General features: G+C 54.4%; 13 protein-coding genes across 13 annotated transcripts; 5 read left to right on the forward strand and 8 right to left on the reverse strand.

Moving 5' to 3' along the window:
- Nucleotides 1-26: 26 nt before the first annotated feature.
- On the reverse strand, nucleotides 27-1261 carry BZA70DRAFT_281545 (putative coatomer subunit epsilon). The gene is made up of 5 exons (XM_064913136.1): nucleotides 1165-1261; nucleotides 731-1109; nucleotides 539-674; nucleotides 240-478; nucleotides 27-178 (listed from the first exon to the last, which is right to left on the reverse strand). Exons 1-5 carry the CDS (start codon nucleotides 1187-1189, stop codon nucleotides 70-72), a joined length of 888 nt encoding a protein of 295 aa, XP_064767161.1. The 5' UTR covers nucleotides 1190-1261; the 3' UTR covers nucleotides 27-69.
- A 289-nt stretch (nucleotides 1262-1550) lies between these two features.
- BZA70DRAFT_290676 (uncharacterized protein) lies at nucleotides 1551-3160 on the forward strand (the record flags this gene model as incomplete). The annotated part of the gene is made up of 3 exons (XM_064914232.1): nucleotides 1551-1691; nucleotides 1774-2541; nucleotides 2606-3160. The coding sequence occupies 3 exons, from the start codon at nucleotides 1551-1553 to the stop codon at nucleotides 3158-3160; spliced, it is 1464 nt and encodes a 487-aa protein (XP_064767162.1).
- Nucleotides 3161-3940: 780 nt separating this feature from the next.
- BZA70DRAFT_202142 (2,3-diketo-5-methylthio-1-phosphopentane phosphatase) lies at nucleotides 3941-5329 on the forward strand. Its single transcript, XM_064910135.1, has one exon. The coding sequence runs from the start codon at nucleotides 4164-4166 to the stop codon at nucleotides 5067-5069; it is 906 nt and encodes a 301-aa protein (XP_064767163.1). The 5' UTR covers nucleotides 3941-4163; the 3' UTR covers nucleotides 5070-5329.
- A 670-nt stretch (nucleotides 5330-5999) lies between these two features.
- On the reverse strand, nucleotides 6000-7428 carry BZA70DRAFT_202005 (uncharacterized protein). The gene has a single exon (XM_064910134.1). It carries the CDS (start codon nucleotides 7073-7075, stop codon nucleotides 6134-6136), a length of 942 nt encoding a protein of 313 aa, XP_064767164.1. The 5' UTR covers nucleotides 7076-7428; the 3' UTR covers nucleotides 6000-6133.
- Nucleotides 7429-8543: 1115 nt separating this feature from the next.
- BZA70DRAFT_201984 (SUR7/PalI family-domain-containing protein) lies at nucleotides 8544-11144 on the reverse strand. The gene is made up of 2 exons (XM_064910133.1): nucleotides 10699-11144; nucleotides 8544-10634 (listed from the first exon to the last, which is right to left on the reverse strand). Exons 1-2 carry the CDS (start codon nucleotides 10883-10885, stop codon nucleotides 8626-8628), a joined length of 2196 nt encoding a protein of 731 aa, XP_064767165.1. The 5' UTR covers nucleotides 10886-11144; the 3' UTR covers nucleotides 8544-8625.
- An 85-nt stretch (nucleotides 11145-11229) lies between these two features.
- BZA70DRAFT_281561 (atypical/ABC1/ABC1-B protein kinase) lies at nucleotides 11230-13251 on the reverse strand. Its single transcript, XM_064913137.1, has one exon. It carries the CDS (start codon nucleotides 13130-13132, stop codon nucleotides 11405-11407), a length of 1728 nt encoding a protein of 575 aa, XP_064767166.1. The 5' UTR covers nucleotides 13133-13251; the 3' UTR covers nucleotides 11230-11404.
- Nucleotides 13252-15924, forward strand: BZA70DRAFT_281562 (uncharacterized protein). Its single transcript, XM_064913138.1, has 2 exons — nucleotides 13252-14138; nucleotides 14193-15924. The coding sequence occupies exons 1-2, from the start codon at nucleotides 13489-13491 to the stop codon at nucleotides 15823-15825; spliced, it is 2283 nt and encodes a 760-aa protein (XP_064767167.1). The 5' UTR covers nucleotides 13252-13488; the 3' UTR covers nucleotides 15826-15924.
- BZA70DRAFT_281565 (uncharacterized protein) lies at nucleotides 15912-17479 on the reverse strand. The gene is made up of 4 exons (XM_064913139.1): nucleotides 16974-17479; nucleotides 16647-16911; nucleotides 16531-16584; nucleotides 15912-16471 (listed from the first exon to the last, which is right to left on the reverse strand). Exons 1-4 carry the CDS (start codon nucleotides 17339-17341, stop codon nucleotides 16031-16033), a joined length of 1128 nt encoding a protein of 375 aa, XP_064767168.1. The 5' UTR covers nucleotides 17342-17479; the 3' UTR covers nucleotides 15912-16030.
- Nucleotides 17480-19790: 2311 nt separating this feature from the next.
- On the forward strand, nucleotides 19791-20476 carry BZA70DRAFT_281573 (uncharacterized protein). Its single transcript, XM_064913140.1, has 2 exons — nucleotides 19791-20120; nucleotides 20184-20476. The coding sequence occupies exons 1-2, from the start codon at nucleotides 19925-19927 to the stop codon at nucleotides 20348-20350; spliced, it is 363 nt and encodes a 120-aa protein (XP_064767169.1). The 5' UTR covers nucleotides 19791-19924; the 3' UTR covers nucleotides 20351-20476.
- BZA70DRAFT_281574 (nucleotide-diphospho-sugar transferase) lies at nucleotides 20477-21716 on the reverse strand. The gene is made up of 3 exons (XM_064913141.1): nucleotides 21147-21716; nucleotides 20860-21066; nucleotides 20477-20800 (listed from the first exon to the last, which is right to left on the reverse strand). Exons 1-3 carry the CDS (start codon nucleotides 21438-21440, stop codon nucleotides 20513-20515), a joined length of 789 nt encoding a protein of 262 aa, XP_064767170.1. The 5' UTR covers nucleotides 21441-21716; the 3' UTR covers nucleotides 20477-20512.
- Nucleotides 21717-21747: 31 nt separating this feature from the next.
- Nucleotides 21748-23100, forward strand: BZA70DRAFT_202284 (uncharacterized protein). Its single transcript, XM_064910137.1, has 3 exons — nucleotides 21748-22221; nucleotides 22389-22505; nucleotides 22607-23100. Exons 1-3 carry the CDS (start codon nucleotides 22206-22208, stop codon nucleotides 22699-22701), a joined length of 228 nt encoding a protein of 75 aa, XP_064767171.1. The 5' UTR covers nucleotides 21748-22205; the 3' UTR covers nucleotides 22702-23100.
- Nucleotides 23101-23746: 646 nt separating this feature from the next.
- Nucleotides 23747-25304, reverse strand: BZA70DRAFT_299751 (pyridoxal phosphate-dependent transferase; the record flags this gene model as incomplete). Its single annotated transcript, XM_064914670.1, has 2 exons — nucleotides 23747-24001; nucleotides 24072-25304. The coding sequence occupies 2 exons, from the start codon at nucleotides 25302-25304 to the stop codon at nucleotides 23747-23749; spliced, it is 1488 nt and encodes a 495-aa protein (XP_064767172.1).
- Nucleotides 25305-25596: 292 nt separating this feature from the next.
- On the reverse strand, nucleotides 25597-26485 carry BZA70DRAFT_290687 (uncharacterized protein; the record flags this gene model as incomplete). Its single annotated transcript, XM_064914233.1, has 4 exons — nucleotides 25597-26054; nucleotides 26126-26290; nucleotides 26362-26389; nucleotides 26450-26485. 4 exons carry the CDS (start codon nucleotides 26483-26485, stop codon nucleotides 25597-25599), a joined length of 687 nt encoding a protein of 228 aa, XP_064767173.1.
- Nucleotides 26486-26716: the final 231 nt, after the last annotated feature.

Below are 26716 nucleotides of genomic sequence, written 5' to 3' on the forward strand. Positions count from 1 at the left end.
GTGGGAGAGTTATGCGGGATCTTTGATACACGTGTAGCTAACTGATATTGTATTTATTGTACATTTTGTCTACTCCACAATCAGGGAGGTGTACTGCGCCGCGCAGGTGTCGAAGAGCGCGCTCTTGTCTTCGTAGTCGGTCAGGAACGCGTTGTTAGGATCCTTAGCCTTGAGAGTTCTACGGTCGCTGTCAGCACATATCCAAATATACACCTCACAAAAGAATAAACAAAACGTACTCTTCATACTGCGAATAATCGCGCCCAAGCAAGGTAAACAAAATAATCGCATTAACAAGAACCTCAGAGCTAGACTCATCCCGCTCGAGCGCAGAGTTGATCGCGTCCTCGGCCTCGGGGTAGCGACCGAGCTGGATGTCGGCGATGGCCTGGCCGACGAAGGTGCGTGCGTTCGAGGAGGACGGGGTTTGCGTTAGCTCTTCGTAGATGTAGAATGCGTCTTGGTATTTGTCGCCGCCCTGGAATACAAAAGAGAGGTTAGAAGGGAGAGAGAGGAGAAGGGGGAGGAAGGGGCTTACGAGACTGAGATCGACCCACGCCTCGGCAAGGTTGACGAGCATGTTATCCTGGCCCCATCGTTTGGCGAGAACGACTTCTTTCGCCGCCTGATCGATCTTGTTCTGCGCCAATCTGATCTGCACAATCAGCGCGACCCTATACACCTATCCATCAGTAAACTATCAACAATCAAGAGAACTAGATTGACATACGCGGCAAGATTATCCTCATGCTGACTGAGCAACAACAGCGCATCCTCCGCCTTCCCAGCAAGATAAAGCACAATCCCGCCCAACACCTGCACGTTCGCGTCCTCGGCCGCGGTCTCGACGAGCTCCTGCACAATCTCAAGACTGCTCTCGACCTCGCCGGCCTTGAACAGCGCGAGCGCTTTCACTGCCGCCAGCGCGGCCTGGCCTTCGGTGTCTTCGAGCTCTTCAATTACAGTAGTGGCCGATCCAAGCGCGATTTGTGCGCGGTATTTGTAGATCCGGCATTGCAGCTGCGCAGAGTCGGAGTAGCCGGCGGTGGAGTGGTCGAGGACTTCTTTGTAGGCGCCCTGGTAGAAGAGGTTGTGGATCGCAAAGAGCTCTGTGGTTCATTAGTTCAGCTAAACAATCGCAAGTAGATGGCTTAGTCGACGCACCTCCTGAATCTGAGAATTGGTCCATGATTGTGTGGAGATGGGGATGGATGGGGGAAGATACGTGATGAAAGAAGGAGAGCGGTCGAGGGCTGCTTGCGGCCGCACGGAGGGCAGAACTGAGTTACCCTCCTCGAAATGCTCGACGATTATACCTAAGTTTCTACTACAAGACAAGAGTAAGTTAGTTTTTGAACATTTGCTATTGTCTGTTGATCTGTCTTTGTAACTGATCTTTATCATTTGTATGGGATATTGTACGATCTATGGACGTATAATACCGTCCCTGACAGCACGTGGAGCGTGGACTCTTCTCATCACAGCCGTGCTCATCTCCTCCTCTCCTCCTCCCCACTCTTCCTTCATAACTACCACTGTACATAAACCGAATGACGCGGGTGGCGATAATCGGCGCCGGCACAGCAGGACTCAGCTGTTGCCGGAAACTACTTGAACTTCTTGATGAGCCCGACAGCAGTGAGATCGACAAAATCGTCATCTACGAAGCGCGCGATCGTTTCGGCGGACGCGTAAGTCCCCAATTGTCTCTACTGTATCTATACGCACAACTACACATGCGCATATGTCAGACTCAAGATTAACCCCTCGTAGATCCACTCCGCGTCCCTAGACCCCTCCGCGACAGCCGTCGACCTGGGCCCGAACTGGCTGCACGGGGACTCGTCCGCCAACTCCGCGCAGCGGTTCTACCACGCGCCAGAGGTGACGCTGCACGACGTCGGCGACAGAAATGTCATTATCGCGCCGGACGGGCGCGTGCTGGGCCCGCGCGAGCAGGTCGAGGTGGAAGGGTATATGTGGGAGTACGTGGATCGGGCGATCGCGTACTCTGCCGCGCACTGCGCAGAGATTCCGGCTAGTGCGTCGCTGGTTGACTTTGTGAAGCAGGAGTTGGAGCGCGAGGAGGGAGAGAGCGAGGATAAAGAGCGGATGGAGAAGAAGAGGGAGAGGGTGCTGAGCGCGATTGAGATGTTTGGGTTCTACATTGGCGAAGCAGCGGCGCGGCAGAGTCTAAAGTATGCGTGTCTGGAGGAGATGGCGCCGGGGGATACGATGTATGTCGCGAGCGGGTACGGAGGGATCTTGCGAGCGATGGCCGAGCCGGTTTTAGCTGCGGCAGCAGCTGCTAACAAAAAAGTCGAGGTGAGGTTATGCGCGCCGGTGGTGGCGGTGGAGAGCGAGATCGAGAAGCAAAAGTCGAAAGTGGTGACGAGAGACGGGGGCCAAGAATGGTTTGAGAAGGTGGTGGTCGCGGTGCCGCTTGGGGTGTTGAAGGCCGAGGGGATCAGGTTTGCGCCTGAGCTGCCGGCGGAGGTGCGACGGGCGGTGAGGGACGTGGGGTATGGGAGATTAGAGAAGGTATACTCATGCTGCTGCAGAGCTGCTGCAGAGCTGCTACAGAGTTGAGCTAACAGTATGGCAGGTCTACATGAAGTTCTCGAGGGCGTTCTGGGGCACGAACGACCAATTTGAATTTCTCTCGCCGCGATACGCGCAGGATACTAACGATCAGCACTGGCCGATGACTGCGATCTCGCTTGCGCAGCTGCCAGGCCGGCACGGACAGGCCGCGTTGCTGTGGTACACGTACGGGGAGATTTCCGAGCGGGTTGTGAGGGAATTAGAGTCGAGTAAGAGTGACGACGAGGCGATAGCAGCGGCGACGGCGTTCTTTGCGCCGTACTACAGCCGCATACCTGGGTTTGATGCGGCGGTGGATGAGCGGCCGGAGAAGGTGGTGTGGACGCGGTGGAGCGAGGATGAGTATGCGGGCTACGGGAGCTACACGAACGCGATGGTCGGGCTGGAGGAGGGGAGGGAGAAGTTGGGCGTGCTGAGGACGGGGATGGGAGGGCGAGGGGTGTACTTTGCGGGCGAGCACTGCGCGGACGAGCTGCAGATTGGGACGGTCGGCGGAGCGGTGATGGCGGGCGAGCAGGCGGCGGAGAGGTGTTTGTCAGGGCGAGGAGGGGATTAGGTGAGCAGAGATGGCTGCTGTTATCGGGCTCGGAGCGCGGCGAATTCCGTGGGCGCGGTACGGTGGTACACGTCATAGGTGGGTACGTCATTACGTCAGAGAGAGAAGGTTTGTGAGCAGCTGTGATTGGCGTGTGAGTTGGTCACAATGGGGGCAGTGCGGAAGGAGCGAGTACGGATACGACAGGCTGCAGACAGACAGACGGACAGACAGCCAGACAGAGACAGAGCACAGCCGGGGAGAAGAGAAGAAGTATCGATGAGGTAACTATCTGCTCAGATAGGTGAACCACGATGGATGAAGAAGATGAAGAAGATGAAGAAGAAGAGAAGAAGAAGGTGGCGACAACTAAGACGGACGAGAGAGGGCCGAGATCAGCACCAAGACCACGAGCAGCAGACACAGACACAGAGTCAGAGAGGAAAGAGAAAGAAGAGACAAGAAGAGCAGCGCGAAGGATCAGCGCAGAGAAGACGCACGAAGCAGAAGAGAAGACGAAGAGAAACCGGTGGGTGGGAAGCCACTCGCCGTAGATCTCTCTCCGACCACGTTGTCTGAACCGCCCTGGTTTTCTCTTCCTGCTTATTCTCTTCTACTCTTCTTCTTCTTCTTCTCATCATCATCTTCTTCTTCTTTTTCTTCTTACTACTCTTCTCTTACTATCCTATCAACAATAATAACAGCATATATATCTACGTAATGGCGCAGGGGGTACGGCCAAAGTATAGGCAACGGCACTAAACCCTGTCTGGACTGCCGACGCAGGAACCACACACCGCTAACCAAATTAGGTTAGACCTAGGTGGCGATACAGAGTTCGGATCACAGCCTTGCTCCTGCTCTACGTCGTCCGTCTGCTTCGTCGTCGGGTTTGCCCCTTCCCGGTGGCGCCTATATAAGTGCCCTCTTCCCCCACCTCCTCTTCTATTCCTTTTACTATATCAATCACTACTTTCAATTACTACTTCGCTATTTCTACTACTTCAACACTTCAACACTCATCATGTCTCAATCTCTTCCCACCCGCAAAGACGTCGCCATCTTCTCTGACTTTGACGGCACCATCTTCCTCCAAGACACCGGCCACGTCCTCTTCGACCGCCACGGCTGTGGCTCAGAACACCGCGAGAAGCTCGACTCGCAAATCAACTCCGGCGAGCGCTCGTTCAGAGACGTCTCCGAGGAGATGTGGGGCTCTCTCGACGTCCCCTTCGACAAGTCGATCGAGGCCATGAAGGAGAAGCTCGAGATCGACCCCGACTTTGCCGACTTTCATGACTTATGCATCCGCGAGGGCGTCCCCTTCAACGTGATCTCCGCCGGTCTCAAGCCCGTTCTCCGCGGCGTGCTCGACGAGTTCGTCCCGGGCTCGGACCGCATCGACATCATCTCCAACGACGCCGTCATCTCCGACGACGGCTCGGACTGGAAGGTCGTCTGGCGCCACGACTCCCCGCTCGGCCACGACAAGTCGCAGTCGATCAAGGAGCGCCGGTCGCACTACCGCAAGCACCTGCCGGCCAACACAAACCCGCTCATCATCTTCATCGGCGACGGTGTCTCTGATCTCCCCGCCGCGCGCGAGGCCGACGTCTTGTTTGCCCGCGCTGGCCTGAGACTGGAGGAGTACTGCAAGGAGCACGGTATCGACTACATCCCCTACGACTCGTTCGCCGACATCGAGCGCGAGGTGTCGCGGATCCTGGACTCGGGCGACCTCGAGCGGTTCAAGAAGCCCCACAACCGGAGTCCGCAGCGCGAGCAGCAGCAGCAGCAGAACCTGCGCAAGCACTTCTTTGGCGCCGCGGCCTCGTCTCCTGTCGTGGACTCGACCCGCAAGGCGCGGCGGACAGACAAGTCGATGGCGCCGCTGAGTCGGAGGTATTCGAAGGGGATTGCGACTGCTTAGATGTTTTGTTTTTATTATCATGATTGTATAGACTATGTTATTTGCATTGGGTTTTGTGATTACTGGATGGGATGGTCGCGGTGTTAGGGTCTGCTATTATCAATGACACTATTACTATATTACTATATTACTATAAGAAGAATGAATTAGAATAAGATAGAATCAAGATGAGAATAAGAAGACAAGAATAGATGAAACAGAGAATGCAACAGAATCACAGCAGGTCAGATATGCTATTTCCTGCAACAAGAGCAGATAAGGCGTTTCAGGTGGGATATCTCGACTGCTCGCAACAGGTTAGTGCCTTGTGACCACTGTGCTCTTGACTTAAGAGAAGATAAAACCCTAATCGTGAAAACATCCGCTGGCGGTTGGGGTGGCAGGTGTAGGGCTGGTCTTCGCAGTTGTGGCGTATCTGTCGAGGGGGGTTGTGGTGCAAGTGTGGAGGTTCTGTGCGGTTGTGCTGGGTTTGTGCTGCTGCTGGTTGCTGTGTCTGTAGTAGTAGTTGTATAGTCTCGTATATGATGGTTTGTCAGTATTCTGTGTTATTAGTCTCCTGCTGTCTGCAGTCTGCAGTCTGCTCATCGCAGCAACACCTTCACTCCTGCCATCAACAAAGAAAGAAAGAAAAGAGGGCGACACCGCCCTTTTATCTTCTCCTTCCTCGCCGCTGCTCGGTCCCGCTCAAACATCTCCCGATTCGGCAGCATAAATTCACACCTTGCCCTGACTACTCTTACCCGGCCTGGTTTGTTCGGACATCTTGTTTCAGCTTACGGTTAGTTAGTCAGTCATAGGTTTGTTATAAGTTTTTGATGATGGTTGGAGCTGCGGTTGATTAAATGCTGATTGATGATTCTGGTGGTTGTTTTGGTGGTGTGTGAGCTGTTTGTGGGGTGGTGGGAGTGAGTGAAGACATAGACATCTTCACTTCACTTCACTACTCTACTCTACTCTAACCTATACACATTCCATATACACACGATCCCATTACATTACTTATAACACATACCCTACATCACTACATACATAAACCATCTTTACATCTGCACATCTGCACACACTCACTCCTCCCCAAACGCCCGCCTCCGATGCCCATAACTCTCCTTCTGCTGCTGCGCCCAATACTCCATCTCCAGCGTCTGCATCCGCCGCTGCAGCTCGTCCTCCTCGTCCGCCTGCGACCCTCCCATTTGCTGCTGTTGCTCGGGGATATACCGGCCCCCGGGAACGCTTGACTCGCTTTCTGAGCCTGAGAGGTCGGGATCGCTGGCGGGGTAGCTCGTAGTTGGTAGTTCGGACTCGTCTGCGAGTGCTAATTCTTCTTCGTCGTCTTCTAAGCCCTCCTCATCTTCGTCTGCGAGATATGCCTCCTCGCCTTCATTCTCTTGTTCCCGCTCCCGCTCCAGCTCCGCCGCCCCCGAAGTAGCCGAACTAGGCACCACAATCCTCTGCTGATGATACTGCTGCTGAATCGTAATCTGCATCACCCGATTCTGCTCCTCCAACCTCGCAACCTCCGCCCACGCCCGCCGACACTCCATCCTCGCGCTCGTCAACTCCATCCTCCCCTCCTCCACCACCCCCCTCACCCTCCTCTCCTCCTCCCGCGCCTCATCCCGCTCCCGCTCCGCCCGCTCCCGCGCCTGCCTCTCCCGCCCTGCCTCGCGCTCAAGCTCGGCCGCGAGCTCGGACACCCGCGATCGCTCACGCTTGTAGTTCTCGTACCAATCCGCGTAGATCTTTTGCGTCTCGTGGCGGCGCCGCTGCAGGGCGACGAGGGCTTGGAAGAGCGTCTGGCCTGTTGCGGAGAGATCTTCGACTGTTCGCGCGAGCTGCTTGAGTGCGATTTGGGTCGCGGCGGGTTGTGACGCGCGGCGGTTTTCTGCTGCTGTTGTTGTTGTAGTAGTTGTCGTGGTTGTTGGTTGTGTTTTTCCGGCGGCGATCTCTGCTTCCGCGTCTTTAAGCCGGCGGATCCAATGACTAGATCGACCGTCAACATCCATCCCACAGATCCCCCCCCCCAGTCAAAACAACAGCGATATAAAAAGAGAGAAAAGAAAACAAACCTCGAAATCCCCTCAAACTCCGCAGACAACGCATCCCACCTCGCGGCCGCCGCGTCCGGTGTTTCCAGCGGTGCCATGGTTATACTCTGATCTTGATAGTATTGTTGATTGGGGCACTATATTTTTATTAAGTGAAGGGTATAGTACTTCCGGATGCAGCGGGGTGGGTAGTTGGCATCTAGACTAGATCAAGTGCTAATAACAAAGAAAGATGCACCGGTAGGGGGTGTGTGGTGTTGGAGGCGGGGGGAGTGGTGGTGGTGGTAGTGATGGTAGGCGGCGGATTGTTAAAGTGGATGGAGACGAGTCGTCGTATTCTTCACTACTCTACTCCTGCTCTTTACTCTTTTTATCCATCTACTCCTGCAAACAGCAAACAAACAACAAACAGCAGTATTTTACAGTAATTTACAATTTACAGCATAAAACAATAAACAGAGCAATTTATCGCTAGCTCGGATGCATGACTTGATAGATAAATCAAGTAGGTAGTAAAAAATCCGAAAGCGGCTGGTTAATTAAACAGATACACACAGAGACGCACACACACAAATACACACAGACAGGGATAGAGTGATAGAGAGATAAAGATCCTCGTGGATTTCAATCCTCATCTCTTTTGTCTGTCTATTTCTCTATCTTATACTTTACAAACAATACTCACAATCAATAAGTTATCTACAAAGAATAGAGAATACTTCATCCTCAGAACCTACCTACCCATTCATTTTCACTACGCCCACTCATTCTCCTATAGTTATCAGAGAAGTTAAGTATAAAGGATAACACGGAAAATCAATTGAATCTAGGAAAAAAAAAAAAATAGAAGCACGACGAACAAAAAGGCAGAATCATAAGAGAAAAAACGAGAAAAAAGCAGGAAAGATAAAGCAGAAAAGAAAAATGAACAAGGAAACAAGACACAAGACGTAAACATAAAGAGATAACTACTCCTCCCTCACTCTCTGCCATCAACGCACGATATAACGCGTCGACACCACAGAAAAGAGTGAAAAGTAGTGAAAAATAATAGAAAAAAGAGAATCATAGAGTATACGTAACCATACAGAACAACCACACCACACCACACTTCCATAACAAATACAAAAACTCAGACAAGTGCAAAGAAACAAACACACTCATAACAAACAAACTAGAATAAGAAACTAGAATAAAAAACTAGAAGAAAGAAGAAAGAAAAAAGAAGAAGGAAAAACAAGCGAGGAAAACCGTTGCGATACTGCACAAAAATAACGCCTGCAGAACACGGATAAAAGCACAGCAGGAATTCCAACGATAAAAAAACCTCAGTATGCCTTTGCATAGTATTTTTCTCAAGCAGCTTTTCTTAAGCAGCTGATCGCAAAGCACGCATGCAGAACACAAAACAACCGGAAAACGACACAAGCACAAGCACGACACAAGCACGAAAAAGCAAACAGAGATATCCCTAACTTATACATTTTCTCCTCACGACTCACTTGCTACTACATCCGCGACGCAGCCGGCGCGTACGGCGAGTCCTTCGCCCGCCCCATCGTCGCCGCCTGCGGAATCCCCCGCGCAGCGCCCCGTCTCGTCGGCGCGATGCCCTCGATCGTGAAATCAGGGTTGGCCCGCAACATCATCTCCGTGCGGTCCCGCTTCGCCTGCTGCGCGGCCGTCAGCGCGCCCCCCGTCTGCGGCGGCAGTGGCTGCAGGCTCTGCTGCATCTTGGGCGGCGCGGTCGGACCACCCGTGTAGTACCGCGGATTCACGCCCCGCTGCGACACCGACGTGAACTGGCTCGAGATCGACCCGTCCGGCGAGTGCGGCGGCGCGGGCACGTAGCTGCTCGGCTGCGCAAACTCGGGCGGGTACATCGGTCGCGACGCGTACGGCTGCGGTTGCGGTCCTCCGCCTGGCGACACCGGCGGCGCGCCGCCCATCGCGACTCGCGGCTGGCCTCGGCGCTGCTGCTGCTGCTGCTGCTGCTGGGAGTCAAAGTAGTTGGGTCCCTGCGGCGGACGGAACTCCTCGTACGGCGAGCGCGCGCTGGGTAGCGACACGGGCGAGACGGTCTGCGTGTAGCCTGCGTGGATCTCGCTCGCGTACTGCGGATCGACGTCGTCGTAGTAGTTCGTGCTGTTCTGTCTTCTGCGCGGGGCCGCTTCTTGCTCAGCAGCGACACCAGCAGCGACACCAGCAGCACCAGCACTAGCAACAACGGCGACATCTTCTTCGCCCCAGTTCTGTCGTGGCGGGACGTACTCGCCCTGCGACTCATCAGTGCCGCGGCGCGCACTCGCGTTGTCCACAGGCGTGCCCGCGACAGGAAGCTCAGTCGGTCCCGCCAGTGCCGACGACGCACCCACTCCTTCGCCAACCGCACCGCCGCCGACCTCTGCACCGGCAACAGGGATCCCGCTCGGCGACTCGAGCTCAGATCCAAGCGAGTCCCGCGCGGTGACGTACGATGCCATCGGCTGCGGCGGCGTGCTTCCAGACGCAGACGGCAGCACGACCGCGTACGGAGGTCGCGGACCGCCGCCCATCTCTTGTCCGGGCGTCAGCGCACGACCACGCGGGCCGCCTCGCTGCTGCTGGTACGGCGGCATCTGGCCGCGAGGCAGACGGTCGCGCGGGTAGTAGCCGTTCGGCGGCTGCTGGCCATAAGGACCGTTTGCGCGACGGTCGTAGGCACCGTCGGGGCCCTGCTGGGGAGGTTGACGGCCGTAAGGGCGCTGCTGCTGTGGGCCGTAGCGGTTGTACTCTTGTTGTGGGAGAGGGCGGCCGTACTGATCAAATCGCTGCTGCTGCGGGCCTCTATTTTGACCCGGCGGCGGCGCGGCGCGCGTGTCTGGCGTGCTTTCGTAGTCCGAGATGGCGTGGCCGACGGTCGCGCTGTTGTTTCTGCGATTGAGCGAGGCGGCCTCGTCATCGAGATCGGCGTCGTCGTCGTCGTCCTCGTCGTCGTCTTCGTCGTCGTTCGTGGACGACTCAAAGATAGCCGACGTCTTTGCCTCGTTGTCGTAGATGAGCACCTCGCGGTCGGCGTTGCCGTCGTCCGGGTTCGCGGTGCCGGGCGGGAAGAACGACATTTGGTTGAGACGCATAGCCCCCGCGGACTCGTCCTCGTCAAAGATGCGCTTGTTCATTGCCTTGCGGGAGGAGAGAGTGCGGCGCATCGTGCAGAGGATGAGGGACGCGATCGCGATGATGACAGTCGCCCCGAGCACGATCCAGCCGCCCCAGGCCAGATGGGGCACGAAGAGGAGGATGTCGACGAGGAAGGCCAGGAGCGAGAGAATGAAGGTCGGGAGACAGAAGATGAGGAGCGCGAGCAGGTAGCGCGGGGAGTTGGCGGGCTGGTGGAAGTGGGCGACGAGCGCGAGCACGAGGAGGATGAGGGTGAAGCCTGCCGCGATCGGGTGCACGATGAGCAGGTTTGTGAGAGACTGGCGGGCGCCGGAGGGCAGAGACCAGTCTGTTGTTCCGGAGCCATCAATGATTGAGTCTGCGCGTTGTTAGCAAGAGTGTAAAGAAGCAGCTAAGAGCGAGGAGAGGAGAGAGCGACATACCGGGATAACCGACTCTGACGCTGGAGCAGGAGGAGTTTGTGCAGTAGCCAAAGACACCGAACTTGACGTTCTGGTAGTTTGCGAGCACGATTTTATCGACGACGGGGACGGAGAGCACGGAGACGAGCTGGAGGCCGAAGGCGACGAGGAGAAGCAGGGTGAGGGGCGTGGCTGCGCGAGGGATCATTGCGGCGAGGGGGGGGGTGATGAGAGGTGATGGGTGGGGGGTAGATGAGAGAGCTCTAGAGAGAGCAGCAGAAGTGCAGAAGAGCAGCTGGTGCACTGGAGAAGAGGAAGAGGAAGAGGAGGAGAGGGAAGGTGGTGATGGGAACAAAGTGCGGTGGTGAAGAGAAGCGGACGAGGGCGCAGCAGAAACGCGCAAAGCAGCGAGAAGAAATAAAACGCGCAGAGAGAGAATAGAGAAGTGACGAGTTCTCTCTTCTATTCAGATATCTCTTTCTTTATAACAAACCTCTCTCTAACACAAACAACAACAACAATACCCTCTTGATATCTCCTTCAACGCTTTTCAAGACGAGGAAAGGGGACGCGAGCCCGCTGCGGTTCCGTTTGATTTGATTGTCGCCCTGCGCCACAGCCCATTGTCCGCCACTCCGATGCGTGGCGGTGCTCGTCTCTTTTTATAGCCCAACGCGTATCAGTCAGAGATTATGTAATAATTACAGTTGTCGTTATGTCATAGTGGTCATCCCTCGAACGCGCCCTCCCGGATGTCGAGCCCAAACCGCTCCCGCGCCATCGCTCGCATCTGCTGCTCAATTACGTCCTCGAACCCGCTCTTATGTCTGAACACAACCTGCCGCACCCGCGCCGCCAGAAACGACAGATCTGACAGCGCGACCACGACCGTGAATACCACATGCCGCGTCCACTCCACCACCCGCGCCCGCAGTCCCAGCCCGCGCTCCCGCGCCAGGCTCCGGCTCGCCCACTGGCCCAGGATCTTCACCCGGTTCACCGGCGAGCCCATCAGCTGGTTGCACCCCTGCACGATCCGCATGTTGCGCCCCAGAAATACGAGCTCCAGCGGCATCTTCGTCGTGTCGTTGATGAACTCCTTGAACCGGTCCGCCGCGGACTTTTGCCGCTCAAACGCCTCCCGCTTCTTGCGCTCTTCTTCACTCATCTCGGGGTTAACGCTGCCGTACAGATCCCGCGCCTGGCCCGCCTTGTACGTCCGCAGCATCGTCATCGACGCAAACGCCTCCGGCTGCGCAATCCCCCAGTTCGACACTATGCTCTCAATCCCCGCCGTGTTGAACGTAAACATATGTCTCCACAGCTGGCTGTACTCCTTCCTGAACTTGTCCGGCTCGTATATGTAGAGTCCGTGGTCGATCAGCACGAGCTGCAGCTCAGATTCCTTCCCTGGCCGCGGCCGGATGATTATATTCCCCGGGTGCGGATCGCAGTGCACGACTCCGAAGCTAAAGATCTGCGCCGCAAACAAGTTCACCATCGTGTCCATGATCCACCGCTTACTATACCCGCGCTGCTCGAGCTCCTCGCGCCGGCTCATGCTCACGCCGTCGATCCACTCGATCGTCAGCACGCGCTTGCTCTGTAGCTCGCCATAGATCTTTGGCACGTAAACTTTTCCCACCAGCGACTTCTCGCCCGCCAGCTTCTGCGCCATGTTTTGCGAATTCCGCGCCTCCGTCTCGAAATCCGTCTCGGCCTGCATCTGGTCGGAGATGTACTGCGCGACAAAGTACACCGGGATCTCAAACAGCCAGTCGTAGAGCCACATCATGCTGCGGTACGTCAGCAGGTCCCAGTACACCTGCTTCTCGATCTTTGGATGCTGGATCTTCACCGCCACTTTCTCGCCCGTCCCCTTCAACCGCGCTACATGCACCTGCGCAACACTCGCGCTCGCAATCGCAGTGTGCTCGATCGAGTCAAACACCTCGTCCGGCGTCCTGCCGAAATCCTGCACAAACACCTTCTCGACCGCGCTCCACTCGTCCTGCGGCGCCATATCAAACAGCTTCGAGAACTTCTCCTGGAACACCGGCGGCAGGATCTGCGCCTGCATCGCAAGCGCCTGGCCAATCTTGATATACAGCCCGCCGTTGCGCGTAATCAGATTAAACACGCGCTCGGCCACCCGCGCCTGCAACGCGTCCACGTCGTGGTCGGGGTCAAAGTTGAGCTTGTAGTCGGCCGCGATGAGCGAGAGAATGTAGACCGCGCGAGCGTTGCGCACGAGCGCGGACTCGTTGAACGCTCTGTCGTAGGCAACGACCGCACAAAGACCTGCTGCTGCGTACACGAGTCTCTTGCGGGTTTTCGAGGGAGGAGGTTTGCTGGAGGCTGTGGATGCTGATCTTGTCGTAATCGTCTGTCCCGCCAACCGCCTTATCGAATGCTCAACTGACACCGCACATGGTCTCGAAAACAGCCTGATCATCGATCTATCTCGTCTTTCAAAATGATCTAATTCTATCCAAAACCTCTATCCCATGCACTTCAAACAGCAGCTGACAGGAAGGAAGTGAGTGCATTCGAGTCAGCGGGATCTTCGAGATGATTTACGCGGCGGCGGTCATCATTGTCAGGTTAAGCTTTTGGCGCGTTGACGTCATCCTCCCTCGACAAATCTTGTAATCACACGCGAGAATCTTTTTTTGGTACTTTGAACTCTTGAGTTTCCTGATATTCGCCAGGGAAAAGTGTGTTAAGGGACCTGTCTCGGCAGAGAGAGAACATGCATCTATAGACATTTCATGAGTTATCGACACGGCGAGAGTTGAACGAATCTACGCGATGACCCCTCCATCGCAACCGCCTTCGACCACCAACTTCACGCGTCTCCTCTCGTCGCGGAGGAAACCCGCCTCACTTCCTCAAGACGAGCCATCCGAAGCCAAAGACGCGCCCAGCACGCCCTCTCTCCTCGCCTCCAGCCCACACCAGCAATTCAGCAGCAGTCGCTCGGCCTCGGCCTTCGACGACCCCGAACTTCCCCACACCCGTCTGCACACCCTCGCGCTTGCCTCGTCCTTCCCGCTGCTCGCGGGCTGGCTCGGTCCGATCTCGAACCTCTTCTCAATCACAGCGCTGGTCGAGTCCTGGCTCGGCGAAGTCACCGAGGCGTCGGCCGCTAGCGACGACAACACCGTCGAGTTCTCGGGGTACTACGACGACAGCGCCTACGTCGTCGTGCTCAATGCTGTCTCGTTGTTTCTCGGCGTCGCGGCAAATATCTCGCTGCTGCTCAACTTTGCCGGAAGGATCAAGTATGACCATTCGCAGGCAATCTCGATCTCGTCTTTCTTCATCGCTAGCATGATCCTCGTCGGGCTCACGGTCGCAGAGTATAAAAACTTTCAGCACCTCGAATATCAGATTGGGCAGGGTGCCGGGGTCGAGGTGGGGATCGTGCGAATCGCGCTTACTCAGGGATACTGGTCTGCGTATGTGTTCTTTATCTCGCTTGCTTTATCTTACTCACGCTGACAGCTCAACAGTGTAATTACCTCTGTCCTCTACTTCATCTGCTTCTTCCTCCTTGCCTGGAACGAAATAGGCCACCTCCTAGGCCTCTACCCCGCCTCCTTCATCCTCTCCTCCCACCAACGCTCGCTCATGCTCCAGATCCTCGCCGCCGTTCTCTGGATCGCCAGCGGCGCAGGCGTCTTCTCCCGCATCGAGGGCTTCAGCTACGCAAACGCAGTCTACTACTGCGACGTCTCGATCCTCACCATCGGCCTCGGCGACATCGTCCCCGTCTCCAACCTCGGCCGCGCGATCTTACTCCCCTACGCGCTCATCGGCGTGCTCCTCGTCGGTCTCGTCGTCTCCTCCGTGCGCTCGCTCGTCATCGGCGTCACCCGCAGAGCCCAGGCGCTCAACAAAACAGAGCGGTTACGCATCCACCACCTCTCCCTCCGCAACGCGCGCACGTCCGAACCCGACCCAGAGATCTCATTCAAAGTGATGCGGTCGCTCCACCGCCGCGCGCGCCGCGCCGATCGCTGGCAAATTTTCGCGATCGCGCTCTTCGTCTTCTTGACTTTCTGGATCGTGCTCGGCGCGCTGATCTTCTCGCGCCTGCAGCACTCGTGGACGTTCTTCGAAGGCCTGTATTTCACAAGCCTCTGTCTCTTGACAATCGGCTACGGCGACTTCAAACTCACGACGCCGGGTTCAAAGGCGTGGTTCGTGCTCTGGAGCTTGTTCGCCGTGCCGATGGTCACCATCTTGATCTCCAGCATGGGCGACACCATCCTCGCCGCGGTCATGAAGGGAACCGCAAAGCTGGGCGATTGGGCGCTCGCAAACGTTAATCACGAACATTCCGGCACCGGCGGGACGCACGAGCCTGAGACGCGCTCGGCGGGCGCGAAACGGAGGAGACGGCGGTTGACGTTGAGCCAACCGAGTCTGCTGCGCAGGGCTCCGACGTCCATCGCGCCTAATACCGAGGACCTGTGGACGCTCGTGTACCGCCGCATGAGGGAAGACATTGAGCGGCAGCATCCCGAGCTCGACTCATCCCGCGCGTCCTCGGACTCTTTTTCCGAAGCCGACGACAGCACCGCCAGCTTACAAAGCGATCTCGAGAAAGAAGCGACGGTGATTGACGCGATCCAGCGGATCCTCGTCGATCTCCGCCGCGACCGGCATAAGCAGTATCCGTACGAGGAATGGCAGACTTTGTCCTCCGTGCTCGGTGTGGACTTTGACTGGCTGGGCGCGGACTCGCCGATTCGGTTTCCGGGGGTGGACGAGCCGGCGCTGTTGTTGAGGTTATACTGGATCTCGCTTACGAGGTTACTGAGACGGCGGCGGCGGAGGATCGCGAGACGCGAGAAGATGCAGGGCAGTCGTGGGGATGAGAAGACCGCGGCGGCGGCGGAGGCGGACGAGACGCGGGAGGAGAAACTTGAGGATCTTGAAATGATGCAGCAGGCTGCGGATGAGTTCCACATGACGACCGTCAAGCGATCTGGCTCGAAACCTGCTGCTGCGTCGACTGCTGCGGCTGAGAGCGCGGAAGACGACGACGACGACGCGGCAGATGAGGAGGAGGTCGAGATTGATATCGTGGATGAGGATAGCGAGGACGGGTATAGTTCTAGTTCGTCTGTGTCTGATTAGGTGCTGTGTATATAGAGAAGGCGTATTTGCAAATGTTTTTACTTTTGGATATAAGTTTTGGGTGTTACCGCGTTTGTGCAATAGATGTTGAAATCTCTGTACTTGTATTATATATCGTACCATCACAACCACATAAAAACAAAACTCCAACAATACAAATCAAATACATTCAAATACCAACCCACTATCATATATATATATCCACCTACATAATCGCACATCTCTCCGAACTATCAACGCGGCTCTTGCCGCTCGCGTAGTTCGACGTGCTGCGCATCGCGCTCGCGGCTTTACTCCTGATCGTCGGCGCGGCCTGCAACTTTGCCGGCTGCGACCGCTGCTGCTGCGGTCTGCGATACGCGGGGGCGGCGGGTTGCGGTGCGGAGGAGGTGGGTTTAGCCTGGGTGGTGTGCTGGGCGACAGGGACGGCGGGGACGATGAGGCCCTCGCGTTCGGCGGTGGGGAAGAACGGGCGCTCGGGAGGGGGAGGGACTTGGAGCTGAGTTGCGCGCTGCTGGGGGGCGGGAGCGGGAGCAGAGGGGGAGGAGGAGGAAGGGGTGAAGTTGTCGCTGCCGGCGGCGATCATTTTCTGGGCGAGGTAGGAGTAGATTTTGACCCAGGTGAGTTCGATGTTTGGCGTGAAGCGCTGGAGAGGAATTAGAATCGATAGATTGTCAGAAAAAAGAGAATAGGGAGAAGACGTACGCTGCCTAGACGGTCACGAAGAGTCTGGATGAAGATCACACCGAGCAGTTCAAACTATAGATCAAAACCAGTTAGCCCGCCGCCCAACTTCTAGAAGTATAGCAGAATATACATACATGCTCAGGCTCGACGCCCATGATATACGCATGCCTCCGACCAAGTCTTTCCAGCACATCATCGAGCGCGCGGATATTATCCAGCATCGCGAGCGCGGCAGAGAAAATTCCCGACAAGGCCGCCGACTGGCGCTGGATGTCGGGGAACATGAACTCGAGGTCCGGGCGCAGCGCAAACAGGTTCTGGTAGAATTGGCTGAAGAACAGATTCGCGGGGCTGCCGAGAGATGAGCCGGCGTTGTTGGAGGGCGAGAGTCCGATTGTTCTGTGGGGTGTTAGATCAGGGTGGGGGAGGACTGTAAAAAAAGGAAGGATCAGAAGACGTACTCGTTGTAGGCTACCTTGACGGCAACTGCGTCGTCATCGGTGAGCTCGATCGTGATCTCGTGGAAAGCAAGCGGCTTGGCCTTTGCCTCCGCGACCGGCTCTTCTGGAATCGAAGAATACCCAGTCGAGGTAGAATGCTCCGAGTACGCGGCCGAGTAGGTCGACGACGTCTGGCTCATGGCCGGCGACGGCGGAACGCGGTATGACGCCGGCGAGGAGGTCGACGTGGTGGTGTAAGACAGCGGGCGCGGGCTCATCACAGGCGTTGTAGGAGACGACGGCTTTCTGTTGCTCGCGGGCGACTGAGCCGGAGTCGGGAGTGAGACCGAGGCGGTCTTTGACTTGTGTTTTCTAGTGAAGAACGGCATGCTGTGTGGGTCTGAGAGAAATAGATGAGGCAAAATAGATAGTAGCAGAGATGCAGGGATGCGAGAAGCAAGTCGATTGACCAGAGGAATTTGTGCCGAGCAGGAGACATGGGCTGGTAGATATACTGCAGGGATTTCGGAGGGTGGTGCTGCTGAGGACGGGCAGCGAGCAGGAGAGATGTGGTAGCGCCGGGGATAAGGTTTAATGGTTTAAAGTTCAAGGTACGGTATATTGGCAGAGTTAGCGAGAAGGGTGTATCGGATAGATTGAGATAAAAGTTGATTAAGGAGGATAAGGGTGAATAAGATATAGATAGAACACAATATAAGAGAAATGCAGTAATATAGGATAGACTATAGAAACAAGCAGGATAGAAGCAGAGAGTAGAGAGACAAGGACAGAGACGAGACAAAGGTGGGACGGTACGGTGACCGAGATCTGGAACAAAAAAACGCTAAAGCAATGCCAACGACAGCCCCCTTGCTTCCCGAACTACCTCGACCGTTGAACTGGATCCAACTACAGCGAGCACGCCTCCTCACTGTATCATCCCGTTAGCTCTGAGTTTCTAGCAAGGGGGGAGGGGAAGAGCTAAGGACAGAAACTAGCAGCTAAGAACTCCGAAGGGCCTGATTACGGAAAGAAAAGGCTCAGGCGATCGTCTCGGTAGTAAAATGTATTGCGAAATAGATTGGCCGATAGCGAGCGGTCTGCCTCTGCCCCTGTCGAACAGCAGCAGAAGAACAGCAGAAGGATAGAAGGCCCGAGGGTGTCTTGAGTGCGCTGGATACCTGGTCTGGGACGACGAGACCGAGATCTGCGTGAGACAATTGTCTGGCCCGCCAAAAGCCACTGTTAAGTGTCCAGCGTTGTCTTGCCCATCACACACGCGGACTATTAGCGCAGCTGCAGCTGAAGATACGGCGGAGGCACGGAAGGACACCTGCCCGCCCTGCGATCTGTCACAGCGGTACGCAGACAGAGAGAGAAAATGAATGGAAAAAAAAAGTAAAGAGGAGGTGAGGAGGGCGGTGAAGGCGGTGAAGTGAAAGTTAGCAGCGAGCTGGTGACGGTGTTGCAGCTAGTGACAAGTACAGTGACGGGATTCTAGCATCCGCTGTCTGCAGGTTGCTGTTCATAGATGTCGCCCCTGCCTTCATGAGTTGCTTAGTTCTCTGTCGAGTTCTAGTTCTCTGCACGCCAGGCAGTCTTACATGATCTACAGCCCTCAGCTATCACAGCACACGCAGTACAATTCTCGTGGAGGAGAGGCGGAGCAGAGCGCAGTGGGGATAGCGAGCACTCGGGCGAGCGAAACGATCGCGAGAACAACCCCTTCCTTCCTAACTTTCACTTCTCCAACTCTCTTCGTCGCCGTATCTCCAAGAGCCTCAGAGCCCGCTCTCTGCGATCGGCACGTTCATTTCCCACCCGTATCATGCGATCGGAAAGAAAGCCGTCTGTGCACGGACTGAAGGCAAGTCATGCGATTTCCGGCACTGCTCTGGGCAAGGATAAATGCTTTATAACTGAGCCAGCCCCCCTTGCTTGCTTTACATTACATTACATTACACGACTTGCGCAGTAGATTGCAGCTGCTAATTACCTCTGCGCAATTACTACTAGTCAGGAGCCGTTTGGTCGCTGTTCAACTGCTGCTCAGCATGCTATCCAGTCGCTATCGGCAGGACGCGAGCGAGAGAGCAGAGGCCCGGCCAGCAGCCATGGTTCGCTACGAGCCTCGCTTTTAAGCTTTGTCCCAGCCCTCTGCTCGTCTGCCTGTTCTGCGGGCTTTGATTGCCTTTTCGCTGGTTGCGAGCGACGAGGCGAGGCTGCGAAGGGGTCGGCACTCGAAACACTGTAGCCGAGTTAATTGCGCTCAGGCTCAGAGCAGAGTAGCGATAATCTACGCTGAGCTGGGGTTCGCTCACCTGATGCTGATGCTGGTGCTGATAGCTATGAGCTGATTACTGATAGCTGATAGCTATCTTCATACACTACACATATACTATAACTAAACCAACCCAATTGCATCAGTCTAATGCAATCAACGCGTCATCACCTTTGGATATGCGCACCGTGACGGCCCTGCTCCTCCTGCTCCGTTGCTTTAGTCTGCTGCCCGAAATTGCCCGCCTCACCGCGCCCTGTCCTGACAAATATATTACCTAATACAATGAGTAAGCCATTACATAACCCACACCTTGTCTATTGTGCTGCTCGTCCGTTGCTCACGATGCCTACATTCACCGCTCCAAAGACAACTGCACGCCAGACAGAGGCCGAATAGCTGTCCAGACACTACGCCATCACCAAGAAGCAGCGGAGGAAGAGCAGAGAGAGCAGCAGCGGCAGTTGGCATCGCGAATCGCTGCAGCTTCCCCGCATGCACTTTGACGACTTAATATAAACCAGAGCAATAAACCTCCCCAGTGCCAATCTTCACCACTCCTCTTCTCTTCACCACCTCCTCTTCTTCTTCATATTCTTTGCTCTTTGTTATCCTGACTGCTGCGGACACTGCAGCTACTCCCACTCAATCCTCTACCCCCGCCACCATCGACAACCCCGCCAACAGGGCGATGACCGTCACGCCCGTCCCAAAGTCGGCAAAACCCCCAGGCGAGCTCCTGACCGCCGAGGAGAAGAAGGCAAACCACATCGCCTCCGAGCAGAAGCGGCGGCAGGCTATCCGTGAAGGCTTCAACCGGCTCACTGAGGTTGTTCCAGGACTTACCAAGAGCCAGGGCCGGAGCGAGACCATCGTCTTGCAAAAGAGTATGTCCTGCTTGTTTCCTCTTCTGTTGTTTCTTTTCATTATAATGTCTAACAGTCTCAAAGCTCTGGCGTATCTCAAAGATCAGCTCTCGGAAAACCAGAGCCTGGTCCAGCAAATAACAGACCTCGGAGGCACCTTCCCTCCCTCGCTCAAGGTCGTCGTCAACAACGACTACGTGCCTCCCGACTACGACGACGACGACGACGAAGACGAGAACCCCTCGAGCTGATAAGCGGAGCGCATGATGATCTCCTGCGCGCGCTGTGGATTATAAGATATGGGCTGAGAGTCTGGCGCTTGGTGTTCCGGTTTGTTTGTAACTACTGTACGATTACTGGTTTTGTCTTATGTATGTATTTAAATGTAATTATCGATTGACTACTTCCCCATATCATACAACCATCTTCACCAACAACACCAACGCAAACAACCCCAGCACCACAAGCGCAAGCAACACGCCCACGATCGCCGGCAGTCCAAACTTGTAGATATACAGCTCCTTGAGCTGCTCCAGATAGAAAATCATCACCTTGCCCGTCAACTTTGACTCGCCGACCGTGCGCACGCCAAACGAAAACGGCAGTTCGGCGATCGACGACGACGGGATGCCGGTCTTGACCAGGATGTCGAGCGCGATCTTGAAGCCTTGCGCGTTGATATGGTCGGCTGCTTTTGTGACCTGCTCAGCGCGTTAGCCTCTCTACTATCTCTTTAGACTCTTGTAAAATCTAGACATACGTATTCCTTTTGTATTCCAAAGAACCCAGTCATCGGATCGCTAACGGGCGTCAACGGAACAGCAAGCGTGCGCGCTCCGCTCGAGATAATGCGTCGGTACAGCGGCCAGTCCTTATCCATCTCGACGCCGGGCGCGTACCGAGTTCCGAGCACGAACGCGTAGCTGTGCAACTTGTGCAGCAAAGCAGGGACGCGCTCTGGCGGGTGCTGTAGATAGATTGATCAATTAGCATCGGTGATACTTACTAGACAGATACTAGACAAAAGCAAAAAAAGATCAGACGAACCTGCAAATCCGCGTCCATGCACACGAGGTACTTCCCCTTCGCCTCCATAAACCCCCTCACGACCGCCGAACTGAGTCCGCGCTCGGTCGTACGGACGATGATTGAGACATTGAACCCCTCGGCCTTGAGCGCGTCGACCTCCTCGACCGACCCGTCGTTGCTGTTGTCGTCGACGAAAATCAGCTCGGTGCTCGAGGCCTCGGATTCAAGTGCTGCAAAGAGCCGCGTCGTCAGCGGACGGATGTTGTCGTGCTCGTGGTAGGCGGGGACGATGATTGAGTTTTCGATTGCCATTGCTGCTGGGGTGGAGTGGTGATGTAGTTGAAGTGAAAGTAGTTGATGTGAAGTTGCAAAGTCAAGAAGATCACGCAATTACCAAGTTCCAGTAAACCTCAGAATTCCTGATATATCTTTTCTTCTGCTCTTTCGTAGTCACGTAGTCAGGCAATCAGAAACACCCACAAAAACGCAGAGAAATCAGGTAGAAAATCACAAGGCAGAGGCGCAGGTCGAGTTTATTGCTGTCGTGGCCGCCGCCTCTTTCAACCCTTTTTTAGAAGACGAGGCGCGTCGACGCGATTAAACTCGAGGTGCTCTGCCAGCTGGGTGTACTTTTAATGCCTACAATTGATATGCTTTTGTATCAGGATTGATGGTAAGTGTAGATTATTGGGTCTGTTTGCCTATTATGATTGTTGGTTTGATTGTAACGGTGATAAGCTGTCTTGAATAAATGCTGGCATGTGCTATCTCGTAGACCTCAGCGCTGCAATATTTACTTCACCTCCTCGGCCACTACACACAACAGACAGCAAGTATCCTCTTCAACTTCCACGCATGTCCAGTCTGTCAACCCAATCGTCCTATTCTCTCACCAGCAGTGTATCCCCCTCAATCAAGAGCACTACATAGCAACCATCACATAACCCCTTACATAATCAAATAAACTTTCTAGACCACAAATCTTCGGGAAACCAATTTTGTCTCTGACTCGGGATACACCATCTTCTTTCCACCACCCCGCGACTTTTGTGATTTCTTTTATCCACGAGTGCAAGAATGGCTAAAGCAAAAGGTATTACTTCTTATGTATTTGCTTGCTGCTGAGGACGAATGGAATTGCGCGGCGGATGTGGAATTGTCGACTGCGGAGTCTGTGTGCAATTATCGTCCTCGACAGCACTTTTGAATATACCTGCTCGTGAGAATAGTACTAACCATTCGTTTTCCTTACTCATACAGGAAGAAAACAAACAACGCTCATCACCCTCGTGTCAAGCGCGCTGACGGGCATGAAGCGGTCGATGCTAATCCGACGAACTGCGCTGCCTGTGCGGATGATGCGGTATGATCCTACCGGTACGTAAACTCCCTTTCTTTCTTTTCCATATTGCTGTCAGAATGAAGACAGAGAAGACAGGGATTGAGAAGAAAGAATGGCGAGCTGACGTCGTTTGTAGCGAAACGACATGTTCTCTTTACTGAATCCAAGCGACGACGAGCACCGCCCAATCTGCAATTCGGCTTTGGTCGCAAACTCGAGAAAGATAAATAGTCATCTCTATTCCACTATCACCAATCAACCAGACGCTGTCTGAGAAACAGAAGACGAGAGAAAGGAGAAAGTTTTGCTTGGGATACGAGAATGTTGAGGAAGAAGGCTACTACTGAACGAGACATGTACATACACACGGTTTACCACTTCCCGACGACGAAAGAAGACAACTTCTCTTTACTCACGACGGATTTGTATAATAATGAATGATTCAACCACTTACATTACAACCCACACCATTGACGCCGAGAAATCATTTGTATTAGACAACCATATCCTTATTTTCTCTTCTCATAAAAATGACAATCGACACCTGAAACGTCAGACATAACTGACGCACCAAGCAGCAAGAAACAAAGAAAACAAAAACGTATATACATTCTTTTTCTTTTACTTATCCCTCCATCGTCCATTTTCGATCGCAATCAATATCTCGGCTATCTCAATTCTGCACCTCCATTTTTCGAAAGATATAGCCGTTCCATAGTCTTCAACTAGAATTGCATATATACAAACCAAAACAGAAACCAGTAGCTATGTTCTCCTTTTTTCTTTCCGTAATCTATACTCTATCTCTTTTCTTTTCTCTAATCTCTCTACTCTAACTTCTTTTTTTGCTTTCTCTTCGATTTTGATTTTTTGCAACTTTTTCAATCTTGTGCTTGGCCAGTTGAGAAACTGAAAAGGACAAGAAAGAGGAAAGAGGAAACAGGAAATATAGATACAAAAGAATATAAAGAAATGTTGGTGAAAAAAGGTAGAAGAAAGAAGAAGGAAGAAAGAAGAAATTGAAAACGCTCACGAACGTACACCACACACCCACCGCCCATTCTGCACCCGATATGACATAATCCAATAGAACAAAGATAAAAGGTAGTGATTAAAAGAGACAAAAAACAAACAGAGAAAAAGTAGCAGCAATTTTGGTAGATAGACGTCGAAACAGAGAGAGAGTGTGTCACTCAAAGCAAAAGATAGAGCCAACATTCCCTTTTCGAGAACACAACACGATAACAAAAGCAGAGGAAAATCATCATGCGGTAACCTATGAGAACTTTTTCAAAAATTCTTTGTGGAATTGGAGCATCCGGTCGACATACTCCTTTCCGGGAGCAAGGAACGTAGTTCGGAAATGGAACGTGCCGTCTTTTTGGCCAAAGCCGGAGCCAGGCACGACGCATACGCCAGTGGATTCAAGTAGTTGCATGCAGTAGAACTCGTCTGGTTCTTCGTTTCGGCGTTGGGCTTCCTTGATGGCGTTGGGGGGAAGGGTTATGGTGGGGAAGAGGTACATTGCGCCCTAGTTTGAGAGTTAGTAGCTGATAACCAGGTGACATTTCACAAAGAAAATATTTAAAAACAAAACGGACCTTTGGTTGTTGACAGGTGACACCTTCCATCTCTTTAAATGCTTCAAAGAGCGTGAGCGCACGTTCTCTGAGTCTGGTGTAGATAGTGTCGTACTCCTGCTTATAAAGCGGATAAGACTCGTCGCCCTCCTTGGGCGGGTTGACCATCAGCTCCGTCAGGACCTGACCGGTGACCACGGGACAGAGCGAGATGGAGACCAGCTTGTAGAGCTCCTCGCGCACTTCTGGGTCCACGCCAATCAACTCCATGTATCCACCACGCTGGCCGCACTCACCCACCATGCCCTTTGAAGTCGAGTGCAGCGACGCAAGCTCGACCGAGTCGTACTTGCCCGGGAAATCGCGCTGCAGCTCGCGCAGCATGCGCTTGAATGAGAAAAACTCGCCCTCGTAGATATTTGTCTGGTAGACCTCGTCGGCGATGACCATGAAGCAGTGCTCGGCCGCAAGTGAGATAATGTCCTTAATTTCACTCGCCGTCAGGCAGCTGCCGGTCGGGTTGCACGGGTTGATAACCACGATTGCTTTCAGGTTGACGCCGGAGGCGATCGTCTGCCGGATGACAGAGGCAATGTACGCGGTGTCGGTGCCCCAGCAGGTGGACTCGTCGAGCAGATAAGGCACCGCGGTCGCGTTCTCAATCGTGAGCGAGGCAGAGTAGAGCGGGTACTGCGGCACAGGGATCATGACCGCCGTCTGCGGGCCGTTGCAGATTGTTGTCATCAGCGACGTGACCGCCGACGACGCACCGCCTGCGAGGTAGATGTCGTTCGGGTCGGCCGCAAAGCCGTCGCGCTGGGCGATAAAGTCCGCAATCGACTGCCGGATGTAGGGAACACCTTGGCTCTGCGAGTACGCACCGACCGAGCCAATTTCACGCAGCAAGACGCTCGCACGCTCACGGGCGTCGGCAGGGAATATCGTCGTCGCGGCCTCGGACTCGAGCAGGTCGGGGTACTGCACCAGCGCGAGCACTTGTCTGAAAAAGGTAATCGGTCGCTGGTCCATGGCCTGCGGATTGCCAATGTTCGCGTTGACGACCTCGACGAACGGCAGGTTATGGTTTTGCTCCTTGAGCTTCTCGCGCAGCTCCTCCGCGCGTATCGCGAGCCGGCCACGCACGGCGTAGTCGGCCTTGCGCAGGTGCTGGTTCATGGTCTCGAGCGTAATTGCCTTCCGCGGCTGCGTCGTCTTCGCTGTGCCATTCCGCAGGTGGTGCGTGTTGCTGCTCATTGCTGGTTGCTGTTGCTGCTGCTGCTGTGTAGAGATGACCTCGGTGCTCGAGAACGAGCGGACTGACGGAGGAGGTGGCATGGTTTGTGAATGAAACTGTGTGGAGGAAGCTTGGATGGATTGCCGAGTCCAGGCCGGGGAAAAATTCTTGATCGATCACCAGGGTTTCGGGGTTGAGCACGTGACCATGAATTACTCACTCTATGTCACGGGATCTGGGTCTGCCACTGCTTCTCATTAACATCAAGGATTGTCTAAATACAGAGAATTTTCTTTATTGCTGTAAACTACACTACAGAGCGTTGGCGGCGGCAGCGGGTGGCGGCACCGAAGTCGCGTTGGCAGCAGCAGCACTCTTGCTCGCTCTGCGCTTCCGCAGCCGCTGCTCGGTCTCGATAAAGACCTTGATACCGACATCAACTCCCTTCCACGGGTCGTCGTTCGCCTCCGCCAGACTGGCCGCATCCTCAAGCGTCTCGGCCCCCTCCTTCGGGTTCCGGCCAAAGTCCTCGGGCCACAGATCGAACCTGCCTGTCTGCACGAGCTTCTCCATCGCCTGCTTGCGCTTTTCCTGCCAGTACTCAAAGTCCTCGCGGTAGAGCTCCCACACGCAGTTCACGCAGCCCGACATGCAGCAGTTGTCGGGCTCGACCGGCCGCGGGGGCACTTTCAGTCCGAGAATGTCGCGGTATGTAGACGCTTGCGCTTCGCGGCGCTTCGGGCCTGCTAAACGGGAGCCGAAGACGATGCCTGTGAAGTGCGATAATTGTCAGCTGCCTTGCGTCCAAAAGCTCAGAGTAATATGTAAATTAAAGACATACGTGCGCGCTCTTGTGGCGACAGTTCTCTAGGCTTTGAAACTTGCTCAATATGGGGATCCAGCTTCGCGTCCTGCTTAGCGCTGCTGAGTTCAGGATTCACTTGCTGCTCGGCCTTGCGGGCACGTATCCGCTGCTGCACAATGAGTGCCTGCTGTTGCTTCGCCACTATAAGTAGAGAGTAATTCGGTCAGTCAGTCAGTCTCCAGAACAGCACGGGAAAAGCCAGGCAAACGTACGCTCATAAAACGAGTCTGACAACCATCTCTGACAAGAGTGAAATTCTCTTCTGCTAGACAAGCAGGTCTTGGTAGTCTGCCGTCTTACACTTGACGCAACAGAGGTTGCTCTTCTGACCGACATCTTTGATCTTTTCCTTCTTCTCGCTCAAGTATATAAAAAAGCCCTGATACTTGTCGATATTGCCAACAAAGCCCGAATACCAAAAAGATATAACTCTTCCACACACGCTATGCAAATCCCAGCGCTATAGATGCAGTGACAACGCTCTCAGTCCCGCAAAAGCACAAAATCCTCTGGAATACAGTCCAAACCAAGCTTATCTCCACTCGCACGCCTCCAATTTCTCATCCT

The sequence above is a fragment of the Myxozyma melibiosi genome, assembly GCF_037950935.1.
Source record: "Myxozyma melibiosi strain Phaff 52-87 chromosome Unknown BZA70scaffold_9, whole genome shotgun sequence".
Taxonomy (NCBI): Eukaryota; Fungi; Ascomycota; class Lipomycetes; order Lipomycetales; family Lipomycetaceae; genus Myxozyma; species Myxozyma melibiosi.